Source organism: Equus caballus, chromosome 18 (genome assembly GCF_041296265.1).
Source record: "Equus caballus isolate H_3958 breed thoroughbred chromosome 18, TB-T2T, whole genome shotgun sequence".
Classification (NCBI taxonomy): domain Eukaryota; kingdom Metazoa; phylum Chordata; class Mammalia; order Perissodactyla; family Equidae; genus Equus; species Equus caballus.
The window spans coordinates 52715105-52742930 of NC_091701.1; the positions used below are offsets into that span (position 1 = coordinate 52715105).

The 27826-nt window shown below is 42.2% G+C and overlaps 1 protein-coding gene across 20 annotated transcripts in view; it reads left to right on the forward strand.

Moving 5' to 3' along the window:
* The window catches only part of RAPGEF4 (Rap guanine nucleotide exchange factor 4), a 296495-nt gene that overhangs the window by 251818 nt on the left and 16851 nt on the right, over nt 1–27826 (forward strand). For 19 of the 20 annotated variants that reach the window (XM_023622000.2, XM_070242008.1, XM_023621998.2 and 16 more), the window contains 9 exons: nt 9434–9584; nt 11339–11427; nt 12160–12190; nt 12411–12489; nt 13661–13807; nt 15526–15623; nt 21551–21676; nt 22344–22522; nt 25372–25462. In XM_023622000.2, coding sequence (XP_023477768.1) covers nt 9434–9584; nt 11339–11427; nt 12160–12190; nt 12411–12489; nt 13661–13807; nt 15526–15623; nt 21551–21676; nt 22344–22522; nt 25372–25462 — 991 coding nt within the window. Of the gene's footprint in view, nt 1–1123; nt 4263–9433; nt 9585–11338; nt 11428–12159; nt 12191–12410; nt 12490–13660; nt 13808–15525; nt 15624–21550; nt 21677–22343; nt 22523–25371; nt 25463–27826 lie in introns of those variants that run through there. The other variant, XM_070242021.1, reaches the window with a different exon arrangement.

Below are 27826 nucleotides of genomic sequence, written 5' to 3' on the forward strand. Positions count from 1 at the left end.
CTCTGTGAAGAAGTCACTATTTTCACTGCTCTTTTTCCAAATCAATAAACTAGGATAATGAAATATTATGATTTGCTCAGAGAAAGGCAATTACAAGTACAGAAAAGAATTGAGCCCTGAGCCACCAACACCTATTTCTGTCCTTAATCCACGTTGTATGTCTCCTCCAGTTTTGCTCTCAGCACAGAGGAAGATGGTAGAACTCTGTTTTACATTAATATTTTAAGCCTTTTATATGCAAATGAGAGAGACTATCTATTCATTAGATATGCTTGGGACATGATGTGACCTGATGAATACAAGTGCTTTATAATGAGTTTTTAGAATATATTTGTTCAATTTCTGTACTTTTCATCTCCAGTTCTTTAATTTTTTTTTAAATCTGCACTTAAAATTCAGTTCCATTTTCCATTAATCTTTAAAAAGAAAATAAAAACCACCTATAACCCTACCAGGTATTACTATAGCTAACATTTTGGTGTGTATCCTTCCAGTCTTTTTTCAATACATATAGATATATACTTTTAGGATAAGAATGGGATCATACAATAAATAATTTTGTATGCTTTGTCACTAAACAATATTTTGTGAATCTCTTACTCTGTCATTAAATACTTGTCCACACCACTTTTCTAAATATAGATAGCTTCGTCATCTTTTTTTTAAAGATTTTATTTTTCCTTTTTCTCCCCAAAGCCCCCCAGTACATAGTTGTGTATTTTTAGTTGAGGGTCCTTCCAGTTGTGGCATGTGGGACACTGCCTCAACATGGCCTGATGAGCGGTGCCATGTCCGCACCCAGGATTCGAACCGTCGAAACCCTGGTCTGATGAAGCGGAGCGCAGGAACTTAACCACTTGGCCACGGGGTTGGCCCCAGCTTTGTCATCTTTAAAAATAAAACCTTCTCCTTATAAAAAACTTCAGTTCACAGAAAAAGAGAAGAGAGCAAAGTTCACCTGGTAGCTCATCAATGTTTTATAAAAAACCTTCCAGAAATTTTATAAATGAGATCATGTTATATGTGTTTTTTGGTAATATATTCTTTTTCTTTTAATAGAATGTTGTGGATATCTTTTCAAACCCAATATGTATAAATAAAACTACGTCATTATTTTTTTCAGATAATCCCACAAATATTTATTGAACACTTACAATGTGTCATCCGGTGCTGGGCAACAAGGTGACAAAGATGCGTGAGAAAAACACATTATCATTTTTAATGACTGAGAATATTATATGGTAGATATGTCATAATTTATTCTCTTAGCCTCTTCCTCTTGGATATTTAGATTATTTCCACATTTTTCCCTGTAACAAATACAATGCGATAAATCGACATCCTTCCAACTAAATCTGTGCCCACATAGAGGATAATTTCCTTACTTTAAATTCTGAAAGTAGGCAAAGAATATGTAATATTTTAATGCTTTGATGTTTATTACCAAATTGCTCTCCTGTTGTCTTAACTTTGTTTCTTATGATTAAACTCTGCTATATTTTTGTTTGTACAAATAAGGCAGGCCTTCAATTCAGTAAGTAATCACAACTAAGTTAGTGTTATTTTGAGTTTTAATAACTGTATCCTTGATTCAGAGCATTTCCATATCATTTACTTTATCTTTCCAACTCCCAGCCCCCACAACGCCAAAAAAGGACTAGTATGATATTTATTTCATTTTCTCTGTAGGAGAAATCAAGGCACGTGGAAGCTACGTAACTACCTAAGTTTCCACATATACTGGCACTTGTTCAGAGGAACTCTGTGTAACTAATGTAATTTTAGTTGCAGTGGACGTCGTAATTGACTCAGTTGGTCAGTCTAGCTACTCATAGTAATTGGCTGCCCTTGACCATGATTGGTTCTCAAATTGCTGGCCCACGGTGGACTGGGCCAGTGAGATTCAAAGAGAAGTTTCCTGGGGCTTCTGGGTAAAAAGCTTTCTCAATATTTGAGAGAGAGACCAGGAAGCCTGTAGCCTCAATTGGCAGTGACAACTATCCTACAGTTGTAAGGAGAATGAGCCCTATGACAAAGCTGAGTGGAGAGTCAGAGAAAAATGGAGTCTATGGTGACATCATTAGCACTTGGGCCTATCCTGAAGCTTACCTTGCTAACAGATTCTCTGTTATATCAACAAATCCAGGTCTCTGTTCTTTAGGACAGATTGTTTCTGCAGCTGAAAGAATCTTAAGTGATAAATTGCTTACATTTAAATTCATAAACATTTAAATACAGCAATAATTTTGGTCAAATATTTTCTCTTAGTATCCTAATTTCTTTTGGCTTAATATTCAATACAAATTCTGCGCTTTTAGCATGGAAATAATTTATGTAGTTTCTTGAATTAATGCAGAATTGCCACTAAGTTTTAGCTAAAACTGCCTTTATGTGTATTATGTCCCGTAGAGAAACAAAGTAAATACAAGAGTTTCCCTTACTGAAATGGCAGGGTCTCTATCACTTACTCTGTGAAATTGACCTGGGGATGTTCTCTTCATAAGTTGACTTAGGTTCTCTAAGAATCACATTTATCAAAATTTGCTTTTCTTGTTGGTGAAAGATTTATAAAACAGCATCAGCCTCTTCTCTAGAGAAGCCAAGTTTTTAGCAACATCCTTTAGATTTCTAAGGAAAATTGTCAGCTTAAATTTTGTTGAAGCCAAATTTTATCATTGTAGTCCCCCATTTGGTTATGAAAAGTATTTGATCCATGTGTCACTATGAGAGCAATTTACTCCTGCAGATATGCAATTTGAGAGTTTATTTCCAATAAGGAAGACTTGGTTTGATGATGATAGGAACGTGATGTTCTCTTTGGAAGGAAATGCCGATATTATCAGATATTCCTCAAAGTATTTTATGTACATTTTCTCAGCCTCATAGCAACACTATGAGATGTGTACTCTTTTTACAATAAGGAAATGAGACTGAGCAGCTAAGTAATTTGCCCCAGGTGACATAGCTAGTAAGTGTTTGAACAAGATTTAAACCCAGGCAGTGTCTTGCATTAGGCCATGTCCTTACTGCTCTGCCACAAGGACAAGCCCCTGGCTTGAGACTGAAAAGAATAGCCAGGAACTATAAGCTTCTAAAAATGCACAGAATTCTGAAAATCAGTGAGAAAAAAATATTCTGAGTAAGAAAAGGGGAGGCATCTAAAGAAAATAACAGCACAGCAAGCACTCCTGTGAGCTCAGAGTTAACAGGTGCACACGAACACAGCAACAGCTGCCCTGGTGGGAATAGCCTCACAGAGTTAAACCCAGAAATGCCAAGTCTTATGAAAAATTCCAAAATCAACCATTTAAAAGATTTTAAATGATTTCCAGAGGTGGAGCCATAATAATGATGATAGCTAACTCAGAGACTTTTCTACATGGTTTCCCAACATTGTTTTATCTCATCCTTAACAGCAATCCTGTGAAGTTGACTGATGAAGAAACTGAGGTTCTAAATGGTCAACTAACTGACCAAGGGTCTCACAGTTTATAAATGGGGAAGCCAGCATATGAACCCAGGTGGTCCAACTTCAGAACCTGCATTCCAAGGATGTGCTGCATCAAGGAAGGAATAAGCCCAGTGCTCAGGATGTTGGGATGCTCCACAAAGGCAAGCAGAGTAGTAAAGAGGCCCCATAATATAGTGGGAAAAACAGGAGCTCTGAAGTCAGAAGACCTGTGTTTAAGACCTGCGTCTTACAAGCTATATTAGTTGGCAGTTGTCCTTAACCTGTCTGAACCCCGTCTGTATAATGGGGTAATTATACCTGCCCTAGCCACCTCGCCAGGTTGTTGTGAAGATCAAATGGGGCTGTGTGTGTGAAAGTACATTATAAACCTTAAAGCCCCTTATAAATATTGCCCCATATAAATACGTTATTGTACCATCATGAGAGGAATATGGCATAATATAAAGAGCATACAAAAGCTTTGTCTAGTCCGTGGGCAGATGACCCCCAAAGTTTGTTTTCAGCTGCAAGCAGAGATCTTGTATGCAAAGCAGGGTTTTGAAAAACAACAACATTGAAGAGTATCAGTTTGAATGTTGATAAGTGTTTTATAAATAGCTGCATAATTAGCATGTACTTACTGCAAAAAGTATACATAATATTTTATTCCCTGTTGTAGGCTGTAATGAAGCTGCTGCCTCTACATCCTAGGAGGTTTTCACTTACTTTCCCCGTGATAATTTTAATACGTGGAACCATTATTAGCTGAATTAAGAATAAGTAAATGAGCAGTAAAAAAAATACAGAAAAATTACAGGTGCCTGTGGTGAGTAAGATAATAACTAGGTAAAAATATATGAAATAATTACAGTGTTTGAACGGCAGAGCCGGCGTGAGGAAAATGACTCAATGGAATATGAAGCTTGCTGTTGGCAGGGTAGGAATAACTGTAGCCTGCGCTGTGGCCTTCACCTCTTTGGAGTCTCAGCCCTAATAGCTCACTGAGTACAGATCCATCTGTCCTCAGCTGCATCTATATGACGCCAAAGGAGCTGATGCAATTCAATGGAGATTAGTCACTCTGAGAGTCTGTGGTCCTAAAGATTAAATACCCAATAACTGAAAGATTCTGTTTGAAAGATGTCCCAGATGTTTTGGTATTTGTGTAGACTTAGTCACGCCAGTAACATTGAATATGAACTTATTTAGAATGTATCTATGATCTGTATTTGACATCCCGACAAAATGGAATTTTCGGTAATTTAGATAAAGGGTTTTAAAAAGCTGTGATATTTTTTATTTTATTTTATTTTTTTAGAAAATTGTATTATATAGCACTCCAAACAGTGTGGTCAGCAAATATTTGAGGCTTTTTCTGTTTCCATGTCCTTGAATAGAAAATGTGGAGATCCACAATGAGTTTAAGACATGGTTCCTGCTGTTCAGGATTCTGATTTAATGCTCCTGGATAGTGCAATAAGACAAATTTTATTACCATAACAAGAGAAACTTCCAGTTAGGATTTGAACAGTCAGTAGATTTAAGAATGTTTGGTTAGTAATGGTGAGCCACTGCTTTCTAAATTGACAGGTGTTGGAAAGAGAACTGGTTGAAACTATAACAGAGAGGATCTAATTCAGACATTAGAAATTCTATGCCTTCGTGACTATCAGATTGTCAAGGCTGCAACAGCTAACTCTTGATTTTCTGTATGTGCTTTGTCTTTGAGAATTTAGGGGGATCAATTTCTACATCTCAGATGGATTTTTCTGTTATCCAACCTAACTCTGCTATGCAATATGTGTTAGCATAAAGGAATATTAGTGTCAGATAAAACACAGCAGCATACAGGTAAACAGAGTATTGGGGGAAATGAGAACTGAGTTCTAGTCTCAAGAATTCCATTGATAAATTTGGAAACATCATTTATCTCATTCTACTTCAGTTTCCTTACCTCTAAAATGGTGGAGTTGAGATAGAATCAAAGGACTTCTGCAATTCACAGATTCTATGATTCTGTGAGTCATCTGAAATCAACTCAATGTGTCAGTGATGAGTTTGGCCACTTCGACTATGATGGCCTTCTTACGTGTGTTTAAAGTAACAACTCAGTGAATAACTCTCGATTCTCTTACAGACTTTTAACTAGCACTTCATGAAATACCAGAACCATGTTATCTTTCTGTGTCTCTTTTCCCCGTGAATTCAAACAGCCATATTGCTTCTTACCTGAACCCGACAGTCCTGATGTCAGGAGTTGTGGCCTTATTCAATAGAAGTATTTCCTGATCATTTGACAAAATTATTGAATTACTATATGTTTGATGTCCTCTACTGATGTACTGTTAACATAGACACTGGCCAAGTATATACCTCAGAGAGTGTTCTTCAGATGTTAAAAGTATCTGATGTGTGTGGTACGCATTGATAATCCTTTCCAAATTGTTATTTGTCCTGGAGAAGAGTTACATTTTTAATCCACATAGGAATTTCACCATCAAATGGTTAATACATTATTTCCGTTTTAACCAGAGAAGGTAATGGTTTCTGCAACCTTCCTAAGGTGTTTGAATTTATGAACATACTATATTTGAAATGCTGGTTTTCGTAGGTTGCATTTTTGACATCCTATTGAGACAAGGAACACAGTGGGATGCTCTTTATTCTTTGGCTACTGTCTGAAGGGAGTATAGTTTTTCCCTCTCCGTAACTTTTTTGTAGGAGTTAAATAAAATCCAAAAAAATCACATGAGTCTTCTAAAACCCTGGGGAGATTGTTAGGGCAATAAGTTGAAGCCCTGGCACCTCACCTGTAACCATTTCAGGTACAATCAATTACATATAACATTCTTCTCTGTGTCCCTTAAGAATCTGATTCAACACACTGGTCAGGAACACAAAAGCAAACAAACCTTCAAGGGGAAAGTCAAGACTTTGTAAAACAAATCTGTGCTTCCTTTTGTTTTTCCAGAGGCAAAAATACTTCACTTTCGTGAGAACAGGGAGAAAGCTTCTTCCTAGTCCCTCTGGATTCCATCAGTGCTAGCTCCCAGGAAGCTGTGGAGTTACTCTTGTAGAGCTGAGGGTGCTCAGCCCTCGTTTAGGTATTCAACACACTGAGTCAGCTCTAGGAAACTTGGAACTTTAGCCAAAAAAAAAAAAAAGAAAAAGAAAAAACCAGGACTCTCTTTCTCATTAGGATTTTCCTTTCCAGATGCAATTATTCTTAATAATTTCATGAACTCAAGCACTAATATCCAGTCACTATAGCCACAGTTTGAGAGTGTGGGGGTGGCAAGAATCCCTGTCTGGATTTGTAAGCCCCGCCATTTACTCACTGTACAACTTTGGGCAGATCGCTTCTCTTTGACCCTCAGTTTCCTCATCTGTAAATATTTCCCTTCCAGGTTTGTGGAGTATTATGTGATCATGTGAGGACATTAAGTATATTTATCAATGGTAAAACTCTCCACACATTTGAAGTGTCATCATGTTAAGCCTTCCAATTGTGTGTTCTATCTTTTATTGTACACAAAACACAGATTTCCCCAGCAGGAAAGAGAACAGGAAAAATCTTTGTCTTAACCCACAGAGATAATGTCGATTGAGTTATCCTATCGTGGGGCTTCATAGATTAGCCACAGGTGTGCTGCTGATGTTGCTGTACCCAACACACAAGCATTTGCATTGCTTCCTTGAGTCCAAGTCAAAATAATCTGGAAAGTTAGAATTATATCCATTTGATATCATCTTGATAATTCAAGCCTCATACCAGTGGGAAAGAATCTCTCCCTCCCTCCCTCTCTCTGTCTCTCTTTCTCTCTCTGTCTCTCTCCCCCTCCCTTGGGTGAACCAGTACAAATTTTTCAATTGGTCAAGAATTACTCTTTTGGTACCCACCATGTGCCTGACTGTGCTGCTAGGTACCATAAAAAGTAGTGATACAATGTAGAGAGCCCAGCCATGCAATTCTTTGGAAGGAAAACCTGAGTTATACATACATACAAGCAAGAGACCAAAGGGTTAATCAAAAAAGAAATAATTTTCACATAAAGTGATCTTTCTTCCCTTTTTTTATTGTAAGCTCAGAGAGAATTGTAGCAATACAGGTTGAGCAATTTTCTTTTTTATGAATCCCGTGCTCAATTTATGAAAGCCGTTTTGCAACCCATTTACATGCAGTAAACCTTTGCTTTAAGGTTCTGTCATTTACCTTGATCATGATTATTTATAGTCCCTTTAGAAAAGACCCTTTACTGGTTTAGCTCTCAAACACAGCACGGCCACCAGGCAGTTTTCTACAGTGCTTTTAAGTCATGGTCGTAAGATAAGGCACAGCCGGTCTTGTAGCCATCTATAAGAAGCAAACCTGTTGAAATTAGGAGTCTTGGATTCAAAAAACCAACTCTACACTCTCACTGTGTAATCCTGGCCCTTTGTGCTCCTTTACTGTCAGTTTAGCCAGCCCTGGGGATCTAGTGGTTAAGATCCGGCGCTCTCACCGCTGCAGCCTGGTTTCATTTCCCCACCGGGGAACCACACCACCCCTCTGTTGGTTGTCATCCTGTGGTGGCTGCATGTTGCTGTGGTGCTGAAAGCTATGCCATGGGTGTTTCAAATGCCAGCAGGGTCACCCATGGTGGACAGGTTTCAATGGACCTTCCAAACTAAGACAGACTAGGAAGGAGGACCTAGGTACCCACTTCTGAAGAAACTGGCCATGAAAGCTCTGTGAAGAGCAGCGGAGCATTGTCTGATACAACACCAGAAGGCGAGAGGATGGCACAAAATGACCAGGCAGGGTTCCGCCCTGCTGTGCACAGGGTCGCTAGGAGTCAGAAGCAACTGGACGGCACTAAGAACAACAAACTATCAACTTGCTCTCTTGTAGAAAGGGAATGATCTTTTCATCACGAGACTATAAAGGACAGCTTAACTGAAGTACTCTATGTGCAAGTTACAGTGTAGGTTATACAGAGGAAATTATTCCATGAACTAATTGACTATCATATGAACTCTTATAAACTACTGACAAAGGACTGGTATGTCTAATCTACAGTCTTTCCTGATCCCATACTGTATTCTCCCTACTGTAATCCACAAGACAATGAAAACAGAGAGCAGGGACCTTTACCTGACACATGTAGTAGGCACTCAATTAAGTATTTGTGGTATTAATGGATAAATAAAATTTCTAGATGAAAGCCACTGTGCTAGGCATGGTACTGAATAGAAGACCAATAATATATCATCCCAAGCCTCAAGGAGCTTATAGTTTAGTTAAGATGGCTAGCCGTAAATAAACAAAAAGCCAATGAATTAAGTTGTGGTTTTAGACAAGAGAAGAAGGAATGATAGAAAAAGTGTGTTTGAGTCCCTCACCAGAAGATCGATACAGCAGGAACCTTTCCTCATCCTAACTCTGGGTGAGCTTATCTTCTTCTGTGCCCCCCTTCCCTCCCATATGCTCTTTGTATCAGTCAGTTACACAGGACTAGATGCCCACTCAGAAGGGTTTACCTGAAATGTATATAATAAAGGGGACTATAGAGATGTGTGCAGAATTATGGGACCCAAAAAGAGGTGGCAAGGTACGCAGAGGCAAGCAACAGCAAGAAGCGTTACCACCTCTAGAGGTGGAGGGTATGCAGGGAATGTAATCGGAGAGAGAACTTAATCAGGCAGAGTCTGATGGAGAGCTGGAGCTGGGCACAAGAATCCTGGTGAACACACAAGTCCAAGTGGAGCCTGCAAGTCTAACTCCTTAGGCAACTCCCAGGTCAAACACAGCAGGTGTTCACAAGGGTTTGTATGCATTTGGTCCAGAACCTTTGTGGGTGGGGCTTTTCCTGAGGGCTAAGGGAAATTCTATCAGTCCAAAAGGCTAGCTTTCTAAAGCTGAGATCCATCACTCTCTGCCTTGCAACTAACACAGTGAAATGAGTGTGAAATGGCTAAATGTCTTCCTTGACTCCTTGGCACTTACCATGCACAGCCCTCACAAGGTACAGAACAGGAGAAAATGGATTATGCCCTCAACAATAAGAGACGAGTCATCCGGCTGGTTTTACAGTGGGCCGCCATGTATGGAGACGTCCTACAAGAGGATGACGTAGCTATGGCTTTCCTGGAGGTAAGCAGGAGTCATCCCATCCAAGAATAAATACATCTTTGTTCCACAATACAGGGACTGCCCAGGCAGCTTCCCTGGAGAGACTGTAATTGCAAATTCTAGACTTCGTTAACATATCCATTCATCAAGAAAGTACTTTAAGAAAAGTAAAGAAGTAAAAACATCATCCATTACCCTGCCACTTGAATTCAATAACTGCTAGCATTTTAATGTATTTTCATTTGATCTCTTTGTCCTTGTCTGGTTTCTGTAGTTGTAATCACAGAGTACTCATCACTGTGGAGGCTGCTTTTCCACTTAACTTTATATGAGGATTTTTCTGTGTCATTACAGTCTTTCTAATAAAAATTTCTAATGACCTTTGAGTAGCTATGCCTCAGATATGTTTATTTTTTCCTACATTGTTGAATATTTACACCATTACCACTTTCACCTTCCTAGAATAATATCGTAGTACGTATTTTTGTGCAAGTAGGACTGTCCTTGGTTACATTCCTGCAAGTGGGATTACTAAATCAAATCGTAGATTTTGAGCAAAGTGAAGCAGATAATTTTATTGAAGAATTATACTAGGACATTGAGGTAGTTCTGAAGAGATGTAATTTATTTCATCAACACTACTTTAAGCTGAGCTTTCCTGTTCCTTCCCCTGGCTCCAGCCCCACATTGCAGCCTTGACCCTGGCATTTAATCCTTGATGACTCACTCCAGCCTCCAAAACTTACATGAGGACCTTGCTTCTGTGCAGGCAAAAGGCAATGTGGCTTCTATTTCAAACTTTATCAGTCTGTCTGTTCAAGAATGAATTATCCAAAAGAAACATACCCTCTCTCTTCTTTTGAACGTGTCATTCGGCAGGCAGAGAGAGGTGAGGCAGGGAGAAAGGACGGACTGTGAGAGTCCACCAAGGCTGTGGAATGAAGTATTTTGAAAATATAAAGGCATAATAGTAGCTTGGGGCCATACATTGACTCATGGCCTCTACCCATTGAGTAAAGAACCATTTTGCAGATGAACCAAAGTGGCAATTCAGCTGGCACTGCCACAGCTCTCATGTTCTTCTGTGGAGGCCACTGCTCCTGAACAGAGCAGGGCACAGCTGCTGCTGCTCTGTAGTCAGGACAGTTCCCAGGACGTCAGTAAAGAGACCTGAGCTGGTGGCACAAACTCCGCTCAGCATAAATTCAGTACAGTGCTGAAGACCATGGCTGCATTTTTACCACCACCAAGTAACCACAACTAATAGTAAATATTAAATAACAAATACTAAAATAATATTCAAAATAAATACTAGAGTTTTCCTGAAAAAATTTTGAAGTGGAAAAGTGCTCTTAGGGTAAACTATAAAATGACCCATTCCAAAACATTGCATTACATTGCCTTTCATATAAATATGATATACACAATTCATTTGCAATTTTTTTAATTTAAAATTTTTTTTATTGTGGTAAAAGATATTAAACATGAAATTTGCCATTCTAACCAGTCTAACTTTACAATTCAGTGGCATTAATTACATTCACAATATTTTGCAACCGTCACCACTATCTATTTCCAAAACTTTGTCTCACTTGCAATTTTGAATTTAGACAAATTGTAACATTTTCTTCTTCTTTTTTATCTCCAGTCCATGAAACCATGATCTGGAGACACTAATGGAGCAGATGACACAGGGGTGTGTCTTTATTGCTCTTTACAGAATTATGTACCTTTTGCGGTTCTTGTTAAAAGCCTGTGACCTTTGCCAATTACAGGAGTTTTATGTGTCTGTGTCAGATGATGCCCGGATGATTGCTGCCCTCAAGGAGCAACTGCCCGAGCTGGAGAAGATCGTCAAGCAAATGTAAGGAGGGGCTTGGCTCTGGGGTGTGCTTTCATCAAGTGAGCGCTTGCCTCTCAATCACAACATCTTCCGAAAAGTCCTTCCCCCAAAACGGTGAAAGCCACACAGTGTTCTGATTTGGGCGGAGTGGGCCTCAGGGGTAGATGGTGCAGTAAGGCCAGATGAACAAAAGGACTGAGATTCTGCTCAGCTGCCTTCTGTGCTGGGCTGCTGAGAGAAAGCCTGGAAAGGCAAAGATCCTCCTCTGGGGCATCTAACCCAAGAAACTTGGGTCCCTTTGGTTCCGAGGAGTGAATCCAGTAATAAAATGGTCAGTGGCATTTAAAGACAGCTTGAGGGGAATTACTTAGATGGAAAATTCGCTTTCTGCTGCCATAGCTGTTGATAGTGAATATTTGCGTCCTCTCAGTAAAAATATAGATTTTCGCATGCTGTTCCTTGAGCCATAGATTAACTACTAGAGAGAGTGTGCGCTACGAGATACTTTGAAAACGGGAAACCCTGGCTTTTAACATCGTTCTGCAAGAAATCAGCCTGTGACAAGAGCTGATCTCTTTGCTCTCTCCTCTGTGCTTTGGTCTTTTAGTATTGACATAAGGAGGCTCATGTTCCCTCCTGAAGGGCTGCTGTGATTTCATTTTCTAACATAAGATTAAAGTTATATGCAAATGAAGCAATTTAAAATAGTAGTACCAGTGGTATTAAATAATGTGCTTTCTCTGTTTCTCGTAGTTCAGAAGATGCAAAAGCTCCACAAAAGAAGGTAAGTGGCCACCGATTCGGATTGTCTAGTTGTGCCCTGTAGAATGTCAGTTCTCCAGAAATATGGTGTTGCACTATATGAAAGTGGTGTTTTTATAAATACAAAATATGTTATCTTCATTTCTTGACTCTGGCTGCTTCTCAGATCTGTTTCCTCTGAGTTGCAAATGTGCTTCAGTCGTTCTCCTCGTATGGCATTTGCTGTCGTATTATTTTTACAGCACAAAGTTCTTTTGCAACAGTTCAACACAGGCGATGAGAGAGCCCAGAAGCGCCAGCCTATCCGTGGCTCTGATGAAGGTGAGAATTCTCTTGCAGCTCACGGCTGTGTAGGTTATGTAAAGTCAGAATGAAATATCCCCTCTGGGAATCATCACCTTGGACCCACAGAATAGCTTTTCCTGGGGTGCCCCCTTTGCCCTCCAAATGGTTTGCTTAGAAGTGCCCTTTTGTGTTCCAGTTATTTATGTTCTTGAACTCCGTGCCTGGAGCTGAGGTGCTTGTCCACACTTCCCTGATTCTGCCTCTCCCTCACTACCACCTTTCCTTGGAGGAAAGAAAGATGACCTCAGGGACCAGTTGTTAAGGTTGCCCACCTCTTGGAAGAGCTGGCGGAAGGTGGCTGGCACTTTGCAGATACCTGGCAGAGGTGGGGTGCCAGGGTCATCTGCAGAGCAGGCTCCTGCCCAGGGAGAGTGCTCTGGCCCTGAGCACAGCCCTGTTAGCAGCCATCAGGGAGGTGCAGATGCAGCCTATTCTTGTTTGGTTGGATAAATTTCTCCAAAAAACCAAAGTAAAATTAATAACAATGACAAAATTTTCATTTTAAGCCACAAGTGAATCTTGCAATTTAGGAATGCCTCTAAACCCAAGAATTACTGTAGCTGGAATTGCTTCCAGGATTTGTGTGTTCAGAGGTCAGCCTGTGGGTGCCATATATGGATGTGCTGGGCTAAATACAAACCAAGCCATGTGGCCCAGCCCCAAAGTCTACAAACCAGTGAACAAGTGAGCAGGAATGTCAGCATATGTTCTCGGCCCCAGACAGAAGCTCCCCTGTTTGCAGAGGTGTTAATGTTGGCTCCCCCCACCACACTGGGCACCAGCAATCTAGTTATCAGCCTACAGCACAGCACTTCCTGTATTGTGAAAAAGAAAAGCTCACAGACCAGGGCTGACACAGAAAATTGGCCTAAACATATTTCTCATTTTTCCCATCTTTGTTGGGTTTTTGCAAATATCTGTTGTTGTTTTTAATTGGGGATGGCAGCCTTACCTTAGACCAATGCTAAGGTGAGGAGTTTGGGGAGGGGGCAGGCATAAGCATAAACACTTGCGTACAAGTAAATACAATACTAAGAATGGCAAGATGATGCAAGTATTGAAGGATGTCTAAACATTTTGCATAGCTTATGGTTTTCTTAAGAATTCCAGGGACCAGTTTACCACATTGTTACTGCCTTCCCAATAGTTCTGTTTAAGGTCTATTGCATGGACCACACCTACACAACCATTCGGGTGCCGGTGGCCGCCTCAGTGAAGGAAGTCATCAGCGCAGTTGCCGACAAACTGGGCTCCGGAGAAGGCCTGATCATAGTCAAGATGAGTTCCGGAGGAGGTAACAGCCCATCCAATAGAATATCCCATCCAAACAGAAACCCCGCCAGGGGGTAGCATGGCCCTTCCAAGCTGATACAAGGGGACAAATCGGTGCTGTGGGTGCTCCCACAGATAACAGAAATAATGCGGTTAGAGGTGGGCTGGATAAGTATCTAACACCCCCTATCTTGTAGGCACCCACTCTAAAGCAGGGAGAGGTGAAGAGATCTATCTGAGCCAGCTGGACTGAGGACTCTGGTGTGGATGTCAGCCTGGAGTTCTTTCCATATAAACTCTAAACAAAAAAGGTTAAAGCCTGGAGCTCTGAGAAATGTAGACCCTAAGAGGGCATCTAGGTTAACAAGCTAAAGTCTGAAGTTGCAGGCAGTCAGAGGCTACTTCTTTTTAGATGGTGATGGTTTCCCTCCTTACCCAGTAGAGAGGGCAGAACCCAGCTCACTGAACGAAAGGAGGAGTATTTTCCCCAATGGGATTGCCTGATTACTCTGTGCTTTCCTGAAATGTCGTTTATTCACATTTACTGGCCACTTAGTGTGGCCATGACAGGAAAGGATGAGTTAGACACAGCCCCCACGTTTGCTGGTGAGAAGGTAGACAGTAAATAAACAGCTACAGTCCGTGCTGGCAAGAGTCCAGGAATGGTCAGCAAGTGTTGCTGTGAGAGCCTGGAGAAAGGAGCAGTAAGGTTCATTTATCCAGTAATGGTTTGATAGCCATTGGGGGATCCGACAGGATCAGGTGAGCCATTTCTGCCATGTTTAAAGGCAAATGATTCCACCGATGTAGGATTTTAAAGTGCATCTTGGATTCCAGAGATCCCCCCTTCCATTTCTGTGCCAGCTGCACAAGACCCACGATGTCTGCCCTCGCGGAGCCTTCTGATGCAGTCTTCCCCTCACTCTCCCGGGTCCCTCCCTCACTTCCTTCAGGTCTTCACTCAAATGTCAGTGTCTCACCGAGGGCCCCCGTCCTTTCCTTGATTCCCTTTCTAAAATCACAGCCTCTCCCCTTTACACATACTTCCTGGCCTGCTTCCCCGCTCGATTTTCTTCTCCTCATCACTGCTCACTCTCTAATATATTTATCTTGTTCACTGTCTGCATCCCTCACTATGATGTAAGCTCTTTTTGGACCAGAATTTTTTTCTGTATTGTTCCCTTCTGTATTCTCAATGCCTAGCTAGAGCAGCGTCCAGCATGTAGTAAATGCTAAGTAAATATTTATTGAATGAATTCAGTTTGGAATAAAGAGGCTTAATCTGGGTAATGCGGTTGTCCTCTGAATTAGGGAATATGTGAAAAAATGATAATAAATTTGCATCTAAATGCATGTGGGATCTCAGAAGCTAAGTTTTCTAAAAGTGGTCTTTCCATCTCCAAAGTGCTGGGCGTTATTACCATCTGGAAACATAACTTGTTACATAAATAGCAAGTGTGGTTTTTGTATATCATTACGGTTGGAGCACAGTACTGGGTGAATTGACTCTCCGGTATTTCCATTCCTGTTTGTGGTCATTTCTGATGGCATCCTGAGTGTCGTGTGCTATGTGAATGCTGCGTCCTTTTTATCCAGCGGGTCCCTTCAGTACTGTATTTTATGCAGTCGCTCTGCATGTTCCGGTAAATCACTGAGCTGGCAATTTGTTGGTGTGATTAGAGCAGTGCTGCAAATCTCAGATGCATTTAATAGGCAATCTCATGCTTTTTATGTTCACAGAAAAGGTGGTGCTCAAACCTAATGATGTTTCAGTATTTACAACGCTCACCATTAATGGACGCCTGTTTGCTTGCCCGCGAGAGCAATTCGACTCACTGGTAGGTGTGGATGGCCTCCTTGGCGCAGCGTCTGCAATCAGAAAAACTTGTCTGCAGCTTAATTTTGCAGTCACGTTGGACCTAGTTGCTAAAAAATCTTGAATGCTACGTGGCTTTTTCTTTTTCTGCGGTCTATTAGGTAAGCCTCAGGTGTTCATTTGAGATGCTCTGATCTTTAGATTTCCTTTGGTGGAAATTAGCCAAGGAGCACCACTATTGGGACATCATTCAGCTTTCAGAACTCTTTGTAGTCATTCCTCTCCTTGAAATGTCTCCAGTTTAAATATTAATATTAAAAATCTGAATACTTAGGCCAGGATGGAAATAATTTTTTTAAGACAAGATATGATTTATCATACTCCGGGGATGTAGATATGCATTATGGCAAAGCTACTCTCTGGTCTAAGAAAAGTGCTCTTCCCAGAAAGTTCTCTCTGTCTTGTGTAGGAAACACCAGAGGCCAGCAGTCCTCTCTAAGTCTCTGAAACACTTGTTCCCAGCCACACAGAGCTCTCTGTGGATAAAGAATTAATTGGCTCGTGCTAGTAATTGAATCGCCTACTCTCTTTTATGCAAGTGGTAGGGTTCACTTCTATTTATCCTATAAAAATTAGGCACACATTCACAACAACATGGATGGACTTTGAGGGAATTATGTTAAGCGAAATAAACCAGATAGAGAAAGACAATCTCTGTATGACTCCACTCATATGAGGAATTTAAACATGTGGACAAGGAGAACAGATTAGTGGCTACCAGGGGAAAGGGGGGGGTGGGGGTAGGCACAAAGTGAAGGGGTGCACCTACAACACGACTGACAAACAATAATGTACAAATGAAATTTCACAGGATTGTAAACTATCATAAACTCAATAAAAATTAACTTAAAAAAAAAAAGGCAGCTCCTCCCACCTGTACCTACTGGGCTTCCTATTCCACTTGCCAGAGCCCTGACCCGGTTCAGGCCCTCAACTCACCACTGTCCTCAGGATACTGGGCTAAGGGCTTGAGCAAGACAGAGCTGTGGAGGCAGGAAGGGGGCACTGTGGGCTCGGCCCTGTGGTTCCAAGGTGTAAAGAGGGCATTGCAACTTCGCACCAGCTCAGCCCACCTGCATACAGAGCCCATCAGGTCCAGGCCATGGGGGAACCCATGCCAGGTGAAATGTCTGCCTTGGGGCTCAGTGGGCTGACCATTCTGCCTGAACCATTCACTGGCTCCACCCATAATCTCCTGGAGCAGAGAGTAGGGCTGCTGCCTTGCCAAAAAAAAAAAAAAAATTAGGCAGAGAGGTGAGTAGCTATTAAAGAATCTTTAAAAGCCTGTTGGGCCAGCTCAGAGGATAAAGAACTAGTTTTTTCCATCTTTGGACACACAGGGCTTCTTTATTAAGAAACATGCAGGGGCCCGCCCGGTGACCAAGTGGTTAAGTTTGCGCGCTCCGCTTTGGCGGCCCAGGGTTTCGCTGGTTCGGATCCTGGGCGTGGACATAGCACCGCTCGTCAGGCCTCGTTGAGGCGGTGTCCCACATGCCACAACTAGAAGGACCCACAACTAAAATATAAAACTATGTACCAGGGGCTTTAGGGAGAAAAAGAAAAAATAAAATCTTTAAAACAGGGAGAGAGATATGCAACACAGGAGCTAGAGGTAAGGTGTATCGTGGGAGATCGTTTACCTGCATGGCTAATACGTGAATATGTTCACCTTTAATGAAATCAGAGTCTATAGATAAACCAAGATTCCCCTCCTTGGACTTTTTAGAGCTCGTTTTAGCCTCATGGTAATTCTGATTTTCTGATTTGAGGAGAACCCTCTTTTTGCATTTTTGTGCACTCTAGCACAGTTAAGTGGATTTTTGCAATATCTTGAATTTACCTGGAGAAGAACTTGGCAAATGTGGCATTTGTTCTCTTACCAATGCCTCCTCCCTCGTGGCCATGAGCACCCTGGCCTTGCCTCACCCACTGGTGCTATAAGATCTGAGTCTACTCATAGTCCTTTTCATATATTTTTTTAGTCAACTACATTCATTGCTTTTTAAAAAATATTTCTCAAGATTGAAGGATTGGAGGGAAAATGTCGTAAGTGAGTTCTGCTGCCCTCTCCTGGAAATGAGAGCCATCAAAAGCTGGTTTAGCCATAGCCCCGTTGAAGGTGCTACGTGATGTTTCTGCCAGGCGTGCTCACGCCTCTCTTGCCAGCTAGTTCTTGGCCCCAGTGTGCAACACCGTGGTGCGTGGATGGAAAGTGTGGACCGACTCCAGCTCCCTGGGGGGCAGATACTAACTTTGTCAGCCTCTGTTTATGTGCACATCATCCTGCAGCCTGCAAGTTCTTGGTCCTGGCTAGGCTTCCATTTTAAGGCCTGAGTGATTGAAAGGAATTCACTTTGCAGCCAGTACCTGGACTTGAACTTGTTTAACTTCTTCCCTGTGGGTGCTCTGCTGTTCAGTAGGCTGCGAATTATGTCGTCATCCTAAGGAGCGTTCAAACCTTACCTGTGTCACAAAACGGTGGACACAGAGCTCCTTTCCTATCTCTCTCAAGATTTCTCTGAGGGCAGTCCTTCTAGGAAAAATCACACACAGGATGACTGCAGTACAAAATGTTGGCCAAACCCTTTATTCATCAACACATACTTCTGAAGCATCTGCTTTATGCTGTGTGCTGTGCTAGCTTCTGTGTGACACTAGACCAATGTCCTGGAGCCTCTGTCCTTACCACAGTCATGGTCAAGATAGGGAGATGAGATGAACGCAAACAGCCTGGAACAGAACAAATTGTGGTGCTAAGTTGTGTTGTCTAGAGTTAGTAGAGTGCAGTGATGTATTCCAGTTGCTTGAGGGTTTGGATTCTGGAGCTTTACTCTCCAGACATTTTGTTGAAGCATAAATATTAGTACAGAGCCAATTACAATAAAATCTCATTGTACTGCAATTTGGTTCTACTTTTATCCAGTCACGGATTCCTTAGACTTTTATTTAGTGCCTACTCCATCATTCCAGGCATTGTGGATGGTTCTGGCTCTGGGTTGGGCTTGAAGACGAATCCATCATGGTGCCTCAAGGAGCTCACAGTGTATTGAGGGACACAGAGTGTAACAAGAATCTAATATGACAAGTGCCATTGTGGAGCCAGGCACAGAGGGAGTGCAAGCATGAGCTAGGGTGGCAGCTCACTTTAGCCATCTCTTTGTCACTGATAATCAGCACATCCTTTCTTATGGCTCAGCTTCCTCATCTGGAAAATGGGACGGTAACAACACTATTCTCCCAGTCACCACCATCCAGCCTCAACAAAGAAATTAGTTCTCACCAAGAGCAGAGAAGGAGAGTCTGTGGGAGTTCTGTGCCTCCACGTAGGCAGTTTTCAGATGTCTGTTTAAGGCAGACCCTACATAAGCTCTGTGGCGCCTCACCTGCAGGAAATTTCCACAGGGATTTCTATGAGAAAATGGCCCAAGGAGATGTTTCCTAGGGGCCCAGGGTCAGCATGTAAATTCCCCACGTGAGATACAGGGACACTCTTTGCTGCTCAGATGCCTCTTCAGTGTGGTTCATGGAGGGAAAGGGTCAGCCTGCCCTTTGCAAAGGAGGGAGGAGGCTTGGTGAGCCCCCTCACCTCGAATAAAACAGGACTTTCTGTTATTCTCTCAAAAGGGATGCAGGAATGATAGACCAGCATCCACAACTGAAAGAATTTTATGTATTTCTTGATATTGGCATCTTCCCTGTGGTAGTTGGGTAAATTTATCCCCTGTATGAAAAGCCATTAAGGCTTCAAGGAAAACAGGTAGGGAGCTAGGTTGACTGGGGAGAGAGCCAACCTAATGAACAGAGTCGGAGAGGCAGTTCCACAGAGGAGCAGAGGGGCTGTGTTCACAATAGCAGTTGCAAGAGGGAAGGGAGAATGTGGAGAGCCAGTCACAGCCTGAGAGGGCATCCTCAGACCTCGCATTTAAAAGCTTCCCCCAATTTTCTACCTATGACCTACCCTGCTTGAGACCATTCTCCTTATTTGCTTCCATTAGCTACTTTGCCCATCAGCTTCAGGTCTGTTCCCTAAGTTTCAAAACTTTGGAGCAATTGTTTTCCCTCCTTGCTCTCTGTCCCCTGCAGGGAGTGAATCAGGAACAACAGTCTTTAGCTCTTACATCCAGGTGTTGTGCTGATCACACGTTCCTATGCCTTTGCATTGCTGGAGCGCATCTAGGAAGGAACTAATTTGAGGGGGAGGGAAGGATAGGGACCCTCTCTGTGCCAGGCACTGTGCTTACCTGCTGCACTTAAATTATTCCCATCTAGTCCTCTTAACAAGCCTCGGTACTAGGTACTGTGACCCCAACTTCCCAGAGCTAGAAACATTCGAGCCATTAGGGAATCAGTCCTGTGTAGTTAGAGTGAGGTTTACATTTAGAGTCTGTTGCTCCCTAAAGCTGGCACTAACCTGGTCTATTGCAAAACCTAATCTCCTCATCTGGTACTCAAAGGTTTTCTAAAAGCTGTTCGAGCTGTCCGTCTGGTCCCTGAGCTCTCTGTTCCTGCCAAACGAGTCTCATGACAGCTTCCCCACCGTCAACGCCTCCCTTGCCATCCTCCAACCTGCAACAGACCATCCTGGAAGCTCAGGGAACACCTCGCTGTTCTAACTCACCTGAGTTCGTCTGCTTCTCTTTCAAAGTCCAGCTTCTTTCTCCGAGAACCTCTTCAGGCCACACATTCATTCCAAATGCCCACTAACTCTCAGAAAGCCCGTTCATCTTCCCTCACCTGTTTATCTGTGTATCTGGGAGCCAGGTGTGTGTTGGTCTGTCCCTTTACACGTGCAAATGAATGCTAGCAGCTGACTGTTTATTGATATGCAGTGCGGTACTTACTGGTCAGGGGAGACTCCTCTCTTAGTCTGCATGCTTTTAAACGCAGGAACCACCCACATGCTGAGTGTGTAATTTCTTTAGTGTCCAGAGTGCAGTGGCCATTTGTAGAATGTAATGGTTATGGGCAATGATGATAATAATGATGATGATGGAATTTGCACATTATTACTACCTCCAGCCTAAATATTGAATATCCAGATATGGTTAGCATGATATTAGGGAGATTCTCTTTCAATTCATGTGACTTCTGTAACTTTGCAGTTATATTTTAGATCAGTAGGTATTAATATATTATATATAAGTTTCCAATGTACGCAAATCATTCATCTCACTAAGGAAAAGCGCTGTAAATCATTTCTCAAAATAAAAATGCGACTAGTAAGGTGGATGGAATGTTTTGACCCGGGGTCTTCTGGAGAGTAGCAGAGTTTGGTTTTCTGATACCTGGCCCCAGACACCATAAGCATGTGAATATCATGCCTAATCCAGCTTCTCCCAGTGGGTGGAGGAATCTCAGTACACAGAGCCCACTGTCACCTGGTAACCCCTGGCAGTGTGGGATAAGAGATGGCGATGCAGCAACCTTCCACAGTCACCAGCCCCTGCAATAGGTAGCAGCGCTGGGGCTGAGTGTCCAAAACCGCCATGCCAGTACCTGCTTTGGGACAGCTTCACTGGGAAATAGGAGAGAAAAATCTCTAAGAACTTCTGACATCTTTACCAGGGAAAAGGAATCATTTCCAGGGAACTCTCAGCTCCAGCCGAAGAAAATCTGCACAGATCACTCCTCCCTGAATCTTCTTTGCCAGGGTCCACATTTTTCAGTGAGTGGAATTGATTCTAGGGACGATGATGACTATAAAAATGGCATGGAAGCAAGTGAGCATTAAGAGCAAAGGCATTTTTATCCTCTGGGCAAAATCAAAGTTTTGAGATCTTCCTGAAAGCGTTTCCAGAATCCTTTCCCCTCTGAAACTCCTTAAGGCATTCAGCACTAAGTCCTTGACTATTTTGAGGTTTTGATATATTTTTGCATTATTATTCATAGACTCCCCTGCCAGAACAGGAAGGCCCAACTGTTGGAACAGTGGGAACTTTTGAACTGATGAGCTCCAAAGATTTAGCATACCAGATGACAATTTATGATTGGGAACTCTTCAACTGTGTGCATGAGGTAAGGCGCTCGATTGGGAGCGTTAGTAGGTACCAGAGCAATTCGAGATGAAGTCTGCTGGCATTGCTCAACTGCAAATGTTTATACGCACTGCCGTATGGAAACCACATGACGATTTTTAAAATATTTTTATTAATAAAGCCTGCTATAAAGCCTTTGAGTGTGAAAGAAAAATTTTTATGATTTACAGTAAGCTCTGTCTTCCTGAGTCTGTTAAGCCAACAGCACCGGGGTTTATATGTTTAACAAGCCTCATTGAAGCCTTTCAGATCTCAAGTACAAGTTCTATTCCAGTCAGAGATCGTAGTCACATTTGCTGACCAATGTCAATTTGTCTTGACGAATAGAGAAGCCCCACTGATGTTTTGATTTAAAAACAAAGGAGAGGGGCCAGCCTGGTGGCGCAGCAGTTAAGTGTGCACATTCCACTTCTTGGCGGCCCGGGCTTCACCAGTTCGGATCCCGGGTGCGGACATGGCACCACTTGGCACACCATGCTGTGGTGGGTGTCCCACAGGTCGGGTGGAGGAGGATGGGCACAGATGTTGGCTCAGGGCCGATCTTCCTCAGCAAAGAGAGGAGGACTGGCAGCAGTCAGCTCAGGGCTAATCTTCCTCAAAAAAAAAAAAAAACAAAGGAGTGACATCATTTTCCTTTTGTTCCCTAGCTGGAGCTAATCTATCACACATTTGGAAGGCATAATTTTAAAAAGACCACAGCAAACTTGGATTTGTTCCTGAGAAGATTTAATGAAATTCAGTTTTGGGTTGTCACCGAGATTTGCCTTTGTCCCCAGCCCAGCAAGCGTGTTCAGCTCTTAAAAAAATTTATTAAGATCGCAGCCCAGTAAGTATCGTTAGCTTGGAAAGAGAAAAATGTTTGAGGTGCGTTTTTGTTTTGTTCTCTTAGACTGCACTTTAAAAAGAAAAGCAAGATATAAGATCCCTTTATGCACAAGGACCAACCACAGGGGCTTGAGAATAAGTGAATTCTTGTAAAAGACGAATTTCTCTGGCTTTTGTAATATTTGACATCAATATATAAATTAACATCTTACGGCACTGATGCTGGAGTCAAAGTCGTGGCCTCTTTTTGCTCTGAACTGTTCAGACTTTGTGCCTCCCTCAGTTTAGAGTCCTTCAGCAAAGTTCTGTTGTAGAAAGTTTTGTTTAAAAGGCTCAAATTGATACACAACATGACACGTTCTTGCCAGTAGAGGGCAGTGGGAACATGCATGTGCAGCCGCGCTTCGAACTCAGCCAGAATAAAATCGGTGAAATGCATAAAGGCGAGCGAACCTGCTACATGAAAATCATCTCCATAAACATCAGAAGAAGCAAGCGTCTTATAAATATTCTATTGAACAGTACTTCATGGGAAACAATTTATTTGCTGCAGGGGCCACTTAGATCTCTCCCTGACATGAATTTAATCTTCTCCTGCTATTTAGATATGCCTGACAACCTCCTGTTTACTTCCATGTTTTTGGTATCACCACAATGCTAAAAATAAAATGCTAAATGTAGCTTGTGGCTGGGAGATTTCTTTCCTTTGTAAATGCAGGGAGCTTCAGCCCCGGAACGTGGCGGACACAAGTGACCCCAGCTAGGCAATTTTCTTGAACCAAATAGTTTAGGTCCCATGCAGAGTCTGATTTCCAGAGCTAAACAAAGAAGTAAATGCTTCTGGACATTTCATACACATCAGCTTGCCAAATGCCTCGAATTATTTTGCCAAAAGTTTGAGAGTTCAACAGGGTATCCCAACCCCTTGGATTCAAATGCTGGTATCTCTCAATTGGAGAAAGCTGCCTTTTTGAAGAAAGATTTGGTAAAAAGTTGCTATGAATTTCTCAATCAGCATAGAGCCCTAGCAGCCTGGAGAGCCTGGTTGCAAGGGACTGATGCCTTCACATATCTGAAAGGGGGTGATTACGGAAACTGCGACAATATGTGCTTTACCGCTATAAGGAGCAGCTTCTCTCTTCACATTAGTCTGGCCATGCTAAGTGCAGCCAGGAGAAGAGAGAGGGGATCTGCACACAGATGTGGAGATGAGGAAGCCTTTTGGGGCCTAATCCTGTTATTTTACAGAGAGAAGATAGAGAGCGTTTCAAAACCTCAGGAACTTTTTAAAATGTTTTTGCCTTTCTTGTCTCTCTTCTTTCTGATTAGGGGAATGAGTAGGTGGATTTGGCCTTCAGTATAAATTGGTTTGTATTATTCGACCATTATTAAGCTGTGCCATCCTGGAGTGGAGCTCTTTACAGATCCCAGCTGGAGGAGACGGTAGACTTTCATAAACCAAGATCGACCAGAATGAGACCTAAAGCTCGTGGCAGGAGCATGTTTTGTGGGATATTTTTAGAGAACTTCAACATATTCTGTTTAAGGTCTTTGATCTGCCCAGAGCTTTGTGGAGTTGGGGGTCCATGTGTTATCCTCCCCTTTTACAGATGCGGAGACTGAGGCACAGAGAAATTTCATGACTTACCTAGGGTGATAAAGTTAGTTGTCAGCAGTGACCAGAAAGGCAGGTCGGCAGTCCTGCATGTCCTTTCAAGATCACGTAGACGGGACAAAGGTGCACATGTGTCCATAGTTAGACTCTCGGCCTTCAGCCCCCGGGGTCTCTGAAGTGGCTTTCAGCCCCTGACCTGAGAGCCGCTGCCCCAGCACAGCAAAGGACTTGCTTTCTCTCCAGTGGGATGAGACACGCTGCAGCTTCTCTGAAATCTCTTTTCCCATTTCCATACAGACGATTTAAGAATCACTCAATGCTGCCTCTGCTAGGAGAATATGGGCAGGAAATGCCACAATTTAACTAGCCTTTTACAAAAATATTAATCCAAACAGGATTTAATTATGATGTCGTCAACTTAGATGACCATATTGATTTGGGGTGAAGGATTTGCATTTAGTACAACATGAATTCTTCTTTCCCTTTTCAAGGAGCTGGTATGAAGAAGTTGGGGATTCCTTTCTGCTCTCTCTTTGTTTAAATTAAACCAAGTACCTGGGCTAAATAGTGCCATTCTAATAAGAATCTTTGGTTCTATTCCTAAATGTATATTCGTAAAAGCTAATAGTGACATAAGTACAGATTCAAAATGATCAGCTTCACCAACACCAGTAAAACAGAGAAAATAAGGGTATTTTTTAGTTAGTTGTTCATCTTTTCTCAGTTTGAAAACTCTGAGCGCACAGGGATCGTGACTTGTAAATTGATAATATTTCAACAAATTAGAAGCCATGGTGGCTGCAGCAGTATGATTTCTTCAGTTTCCTCTCAAGCTGCCCGAGGAGGGGTCCGGTTCCAGCCAAAAGTCTGGAAGTCTTCAAGGACGTTTTGCTTTTTCTCTTCCTCTCCCATGAGATGTCTCCCTCCAGGTTCGACAAGGCTTTTAGCAAGCTTTGGGATGATAATAGCAATCCCTAGGGTAGGTGTCTTTAAATTCCTTCTCAAAACCTGAACTTAGATGGCCAAAACCATCACCTGTCTGAAATTACAGTGAGAAATCAAACAGCAGAACGTGGTCACCCAAGTGGAACTTACACAGTGCATTAAATCTATGCTTGCCTGTTCTCGTAAAGGAGACCTGACGAATATTAACGACTACCAGAAAATAGAACTCTAATTTTTTTATCTCACTCAAAAGTGGTATTTTACCCACACATGTGCCTCTTGTGTTTCAGCTGTAAGGAGTACAAAAATCTGAATTCCTTTTTTGCCATCGTCATGGGACTAAGTAATGTTGCCGTGAGCCGTTTGGCACTAACGTGGGAGGTAAGCTTCAGCTGAGATCCAGCTGTGACTTTTGCCTTAAGAATAAAAACACAGGCTCACCAGTGAGCTTTTTGTACAGAAATATCACTCACGCTCGTATAATAATAGAAAAGGTGGGACACTTTGAGGAAAGTGACCTGTCTCCTTTTTCTAGTTGCCTTAGAGGGTGATTTTAGAAAGGTGTTGTTCTTTTGTGTATGGGGGAATGAGGAACTCTCAGCTTCTTGGTCTATACAATGTAAATACTAATAAGTTTAGTTCCTATGTATAACATGAATCAACAACATTGTTTGGGTGACTTCAAAGGTTTTGCTCATAGATTCTATTGTTCTCTGGAACGTCTGCGTACTACTTTTGCAATAAGCCTTATTTATAATTAAGAAAGGACAGAGGATCCATTTTTATCTAAGTAGTCATTTTGCTCCTGGGAGAATTAGCCAGAAGGCCAACTGTTTGGCCCAGCTGAGTACTAAGTATCTCTTAACTGCCTGGCAGTCCTCTCTGTGTATGGAGGAACGACAGTTGGCTAATAGTCAGTTTGGGGCAAAATTTATGCAGGTGTGTTGTGAATTTCTAGAGCAAATATGATTCATGTTTGGTTGATGGTTGGTTATTCGTGCTAGAGAACATCTTCATTTTTCATTAGCTAAGTACTCTAAATGTGCCTGATCCCTTATATGTGGTATATAGTCAAAGAAATACTAAACTCTGATAGAACATACACACAAAAATAGACTCTTACTAAAAATAAAAAGTATGTGTAAGTGGAACAAAAAGAGGGCAAGGAGTAGATAACAGAGATTTAATTTGCACTGGTGCTGAAAGGCAGCTGTTTGCATCTCTGAATGTTCTCCTTGAAACATTTCCTTCTCCACCCCTCTGCTGAAACCGTTTCCTTTCTCTGTCCCTCCTAAATGTTTCCATTGTTTATGGGGCAGGTCCTCACAAGTCCTTCAGTCTTGGATTTCTCTTAAAATTCCAGGCACATGGAGCACACAGCAGCTCATCCTCTGAATATAGGAATGAGGGAATTGGTGAGGCTTGCGTGCGAGGCAGCTGTATCATCTTCCAGCTAGTAAAAGGACGGAGTTAGTGCTGCCAATGAATCTAAGCAGTGAAACCATAGTGCAGGCCCCCCTGTCTTGTAGCCTAAGGCTCTTGGAATCTCTGGAGACCTAGGGTTTCCTCTCAGGTAGTCTGCTTTCTCAGCCTGCTTCCCACTTCTAATCCCCTCATGGAGTCCAAATGAGTTGGTTGGGGAAATCAAAGGAAAGCTTCACAGGGGTCCAGGAAGGCCAGGAGTAGGTACCGCATAACAGCAGGCAGATATTAAGGCCATAGCATGAGGGAAACACTATCAGAGTCCCCTTTCCTGGTCTAAAGAGAAAAACAGGAGGCTGCTTGGGAAGGGGGGGAGGGTACAGTTAGCAAAGGGAGAGAGCTAATTGACCAGTCCTTCAGTTTCACAGGGAACAGGAAGGAGAACCCCAGTGTGTGAGCTTCTGTTTTCATCCTTGCATGTTGCTGAAAAGAGAAAATTAACCTTTCATCATTTGCCAGCCTTTATTTTTTAAGATGAAATGTAATTATATCATTCTGTAGGAAGAGCTTTTATTCATAAGCATCTTTGATTTTGGTTTATCTACCTGTACTTGCCAAGAACCTCCCAAGGGCTTCTCATACAACTCCAGTGAGTACCATGATGGCGGCATGAGCAGCGTGAGAAACAGTGCCTGACCTCCCAGAGCTATGGAACACATGTGAAACTGCCCATGATCAAAGCAGAAAGTAGTTAAGCCACATGGCAAAGGGAATAGTTCAAAATAGAGGGGAAAGGCCAGTCTGAGATAAAGCAAATGGGAGGAATAACCTAGAGTGGAGTTTCTTGGCCTTGGCAGTATTGACATTTTGGGCAGGATAATTCTTTGTTGTGGAGGGCTGTCCCCTGTGATGTAGGATACTTAGCAGCATCCCTGTCCTCTACCTACTATATGCCAGTAGCACCTGTCACCTCACCCCACCCCAGCTGTGAGGACAGCAGATGCCTACAGACATTATCAAATGTCCCCTGGGAGGGCAGTGCAAAATTGTCGCTAGTTGAGAACCACTGCTCTGGAAGCATAGGGTACGGATGGAGGATAGTATTAAGACCAACAAAAGTTTTTATTACCATTTGCTCTCCTGCGTTTGCCAAAAGCTAGCTAAGAAAGAGAACTAGAGTGACAGAGATCTAACCAAAAATGTAATTCAGTCCTAATTTTAAAGGCAGTCTGTGTTCATGGGAAGTTATCGCCTGACATGGTGGTTTGGATCCTCGTGTGGGGTGAGAGCCTTGCATCCCTTGATGCCCATCCCAGCTTTCAT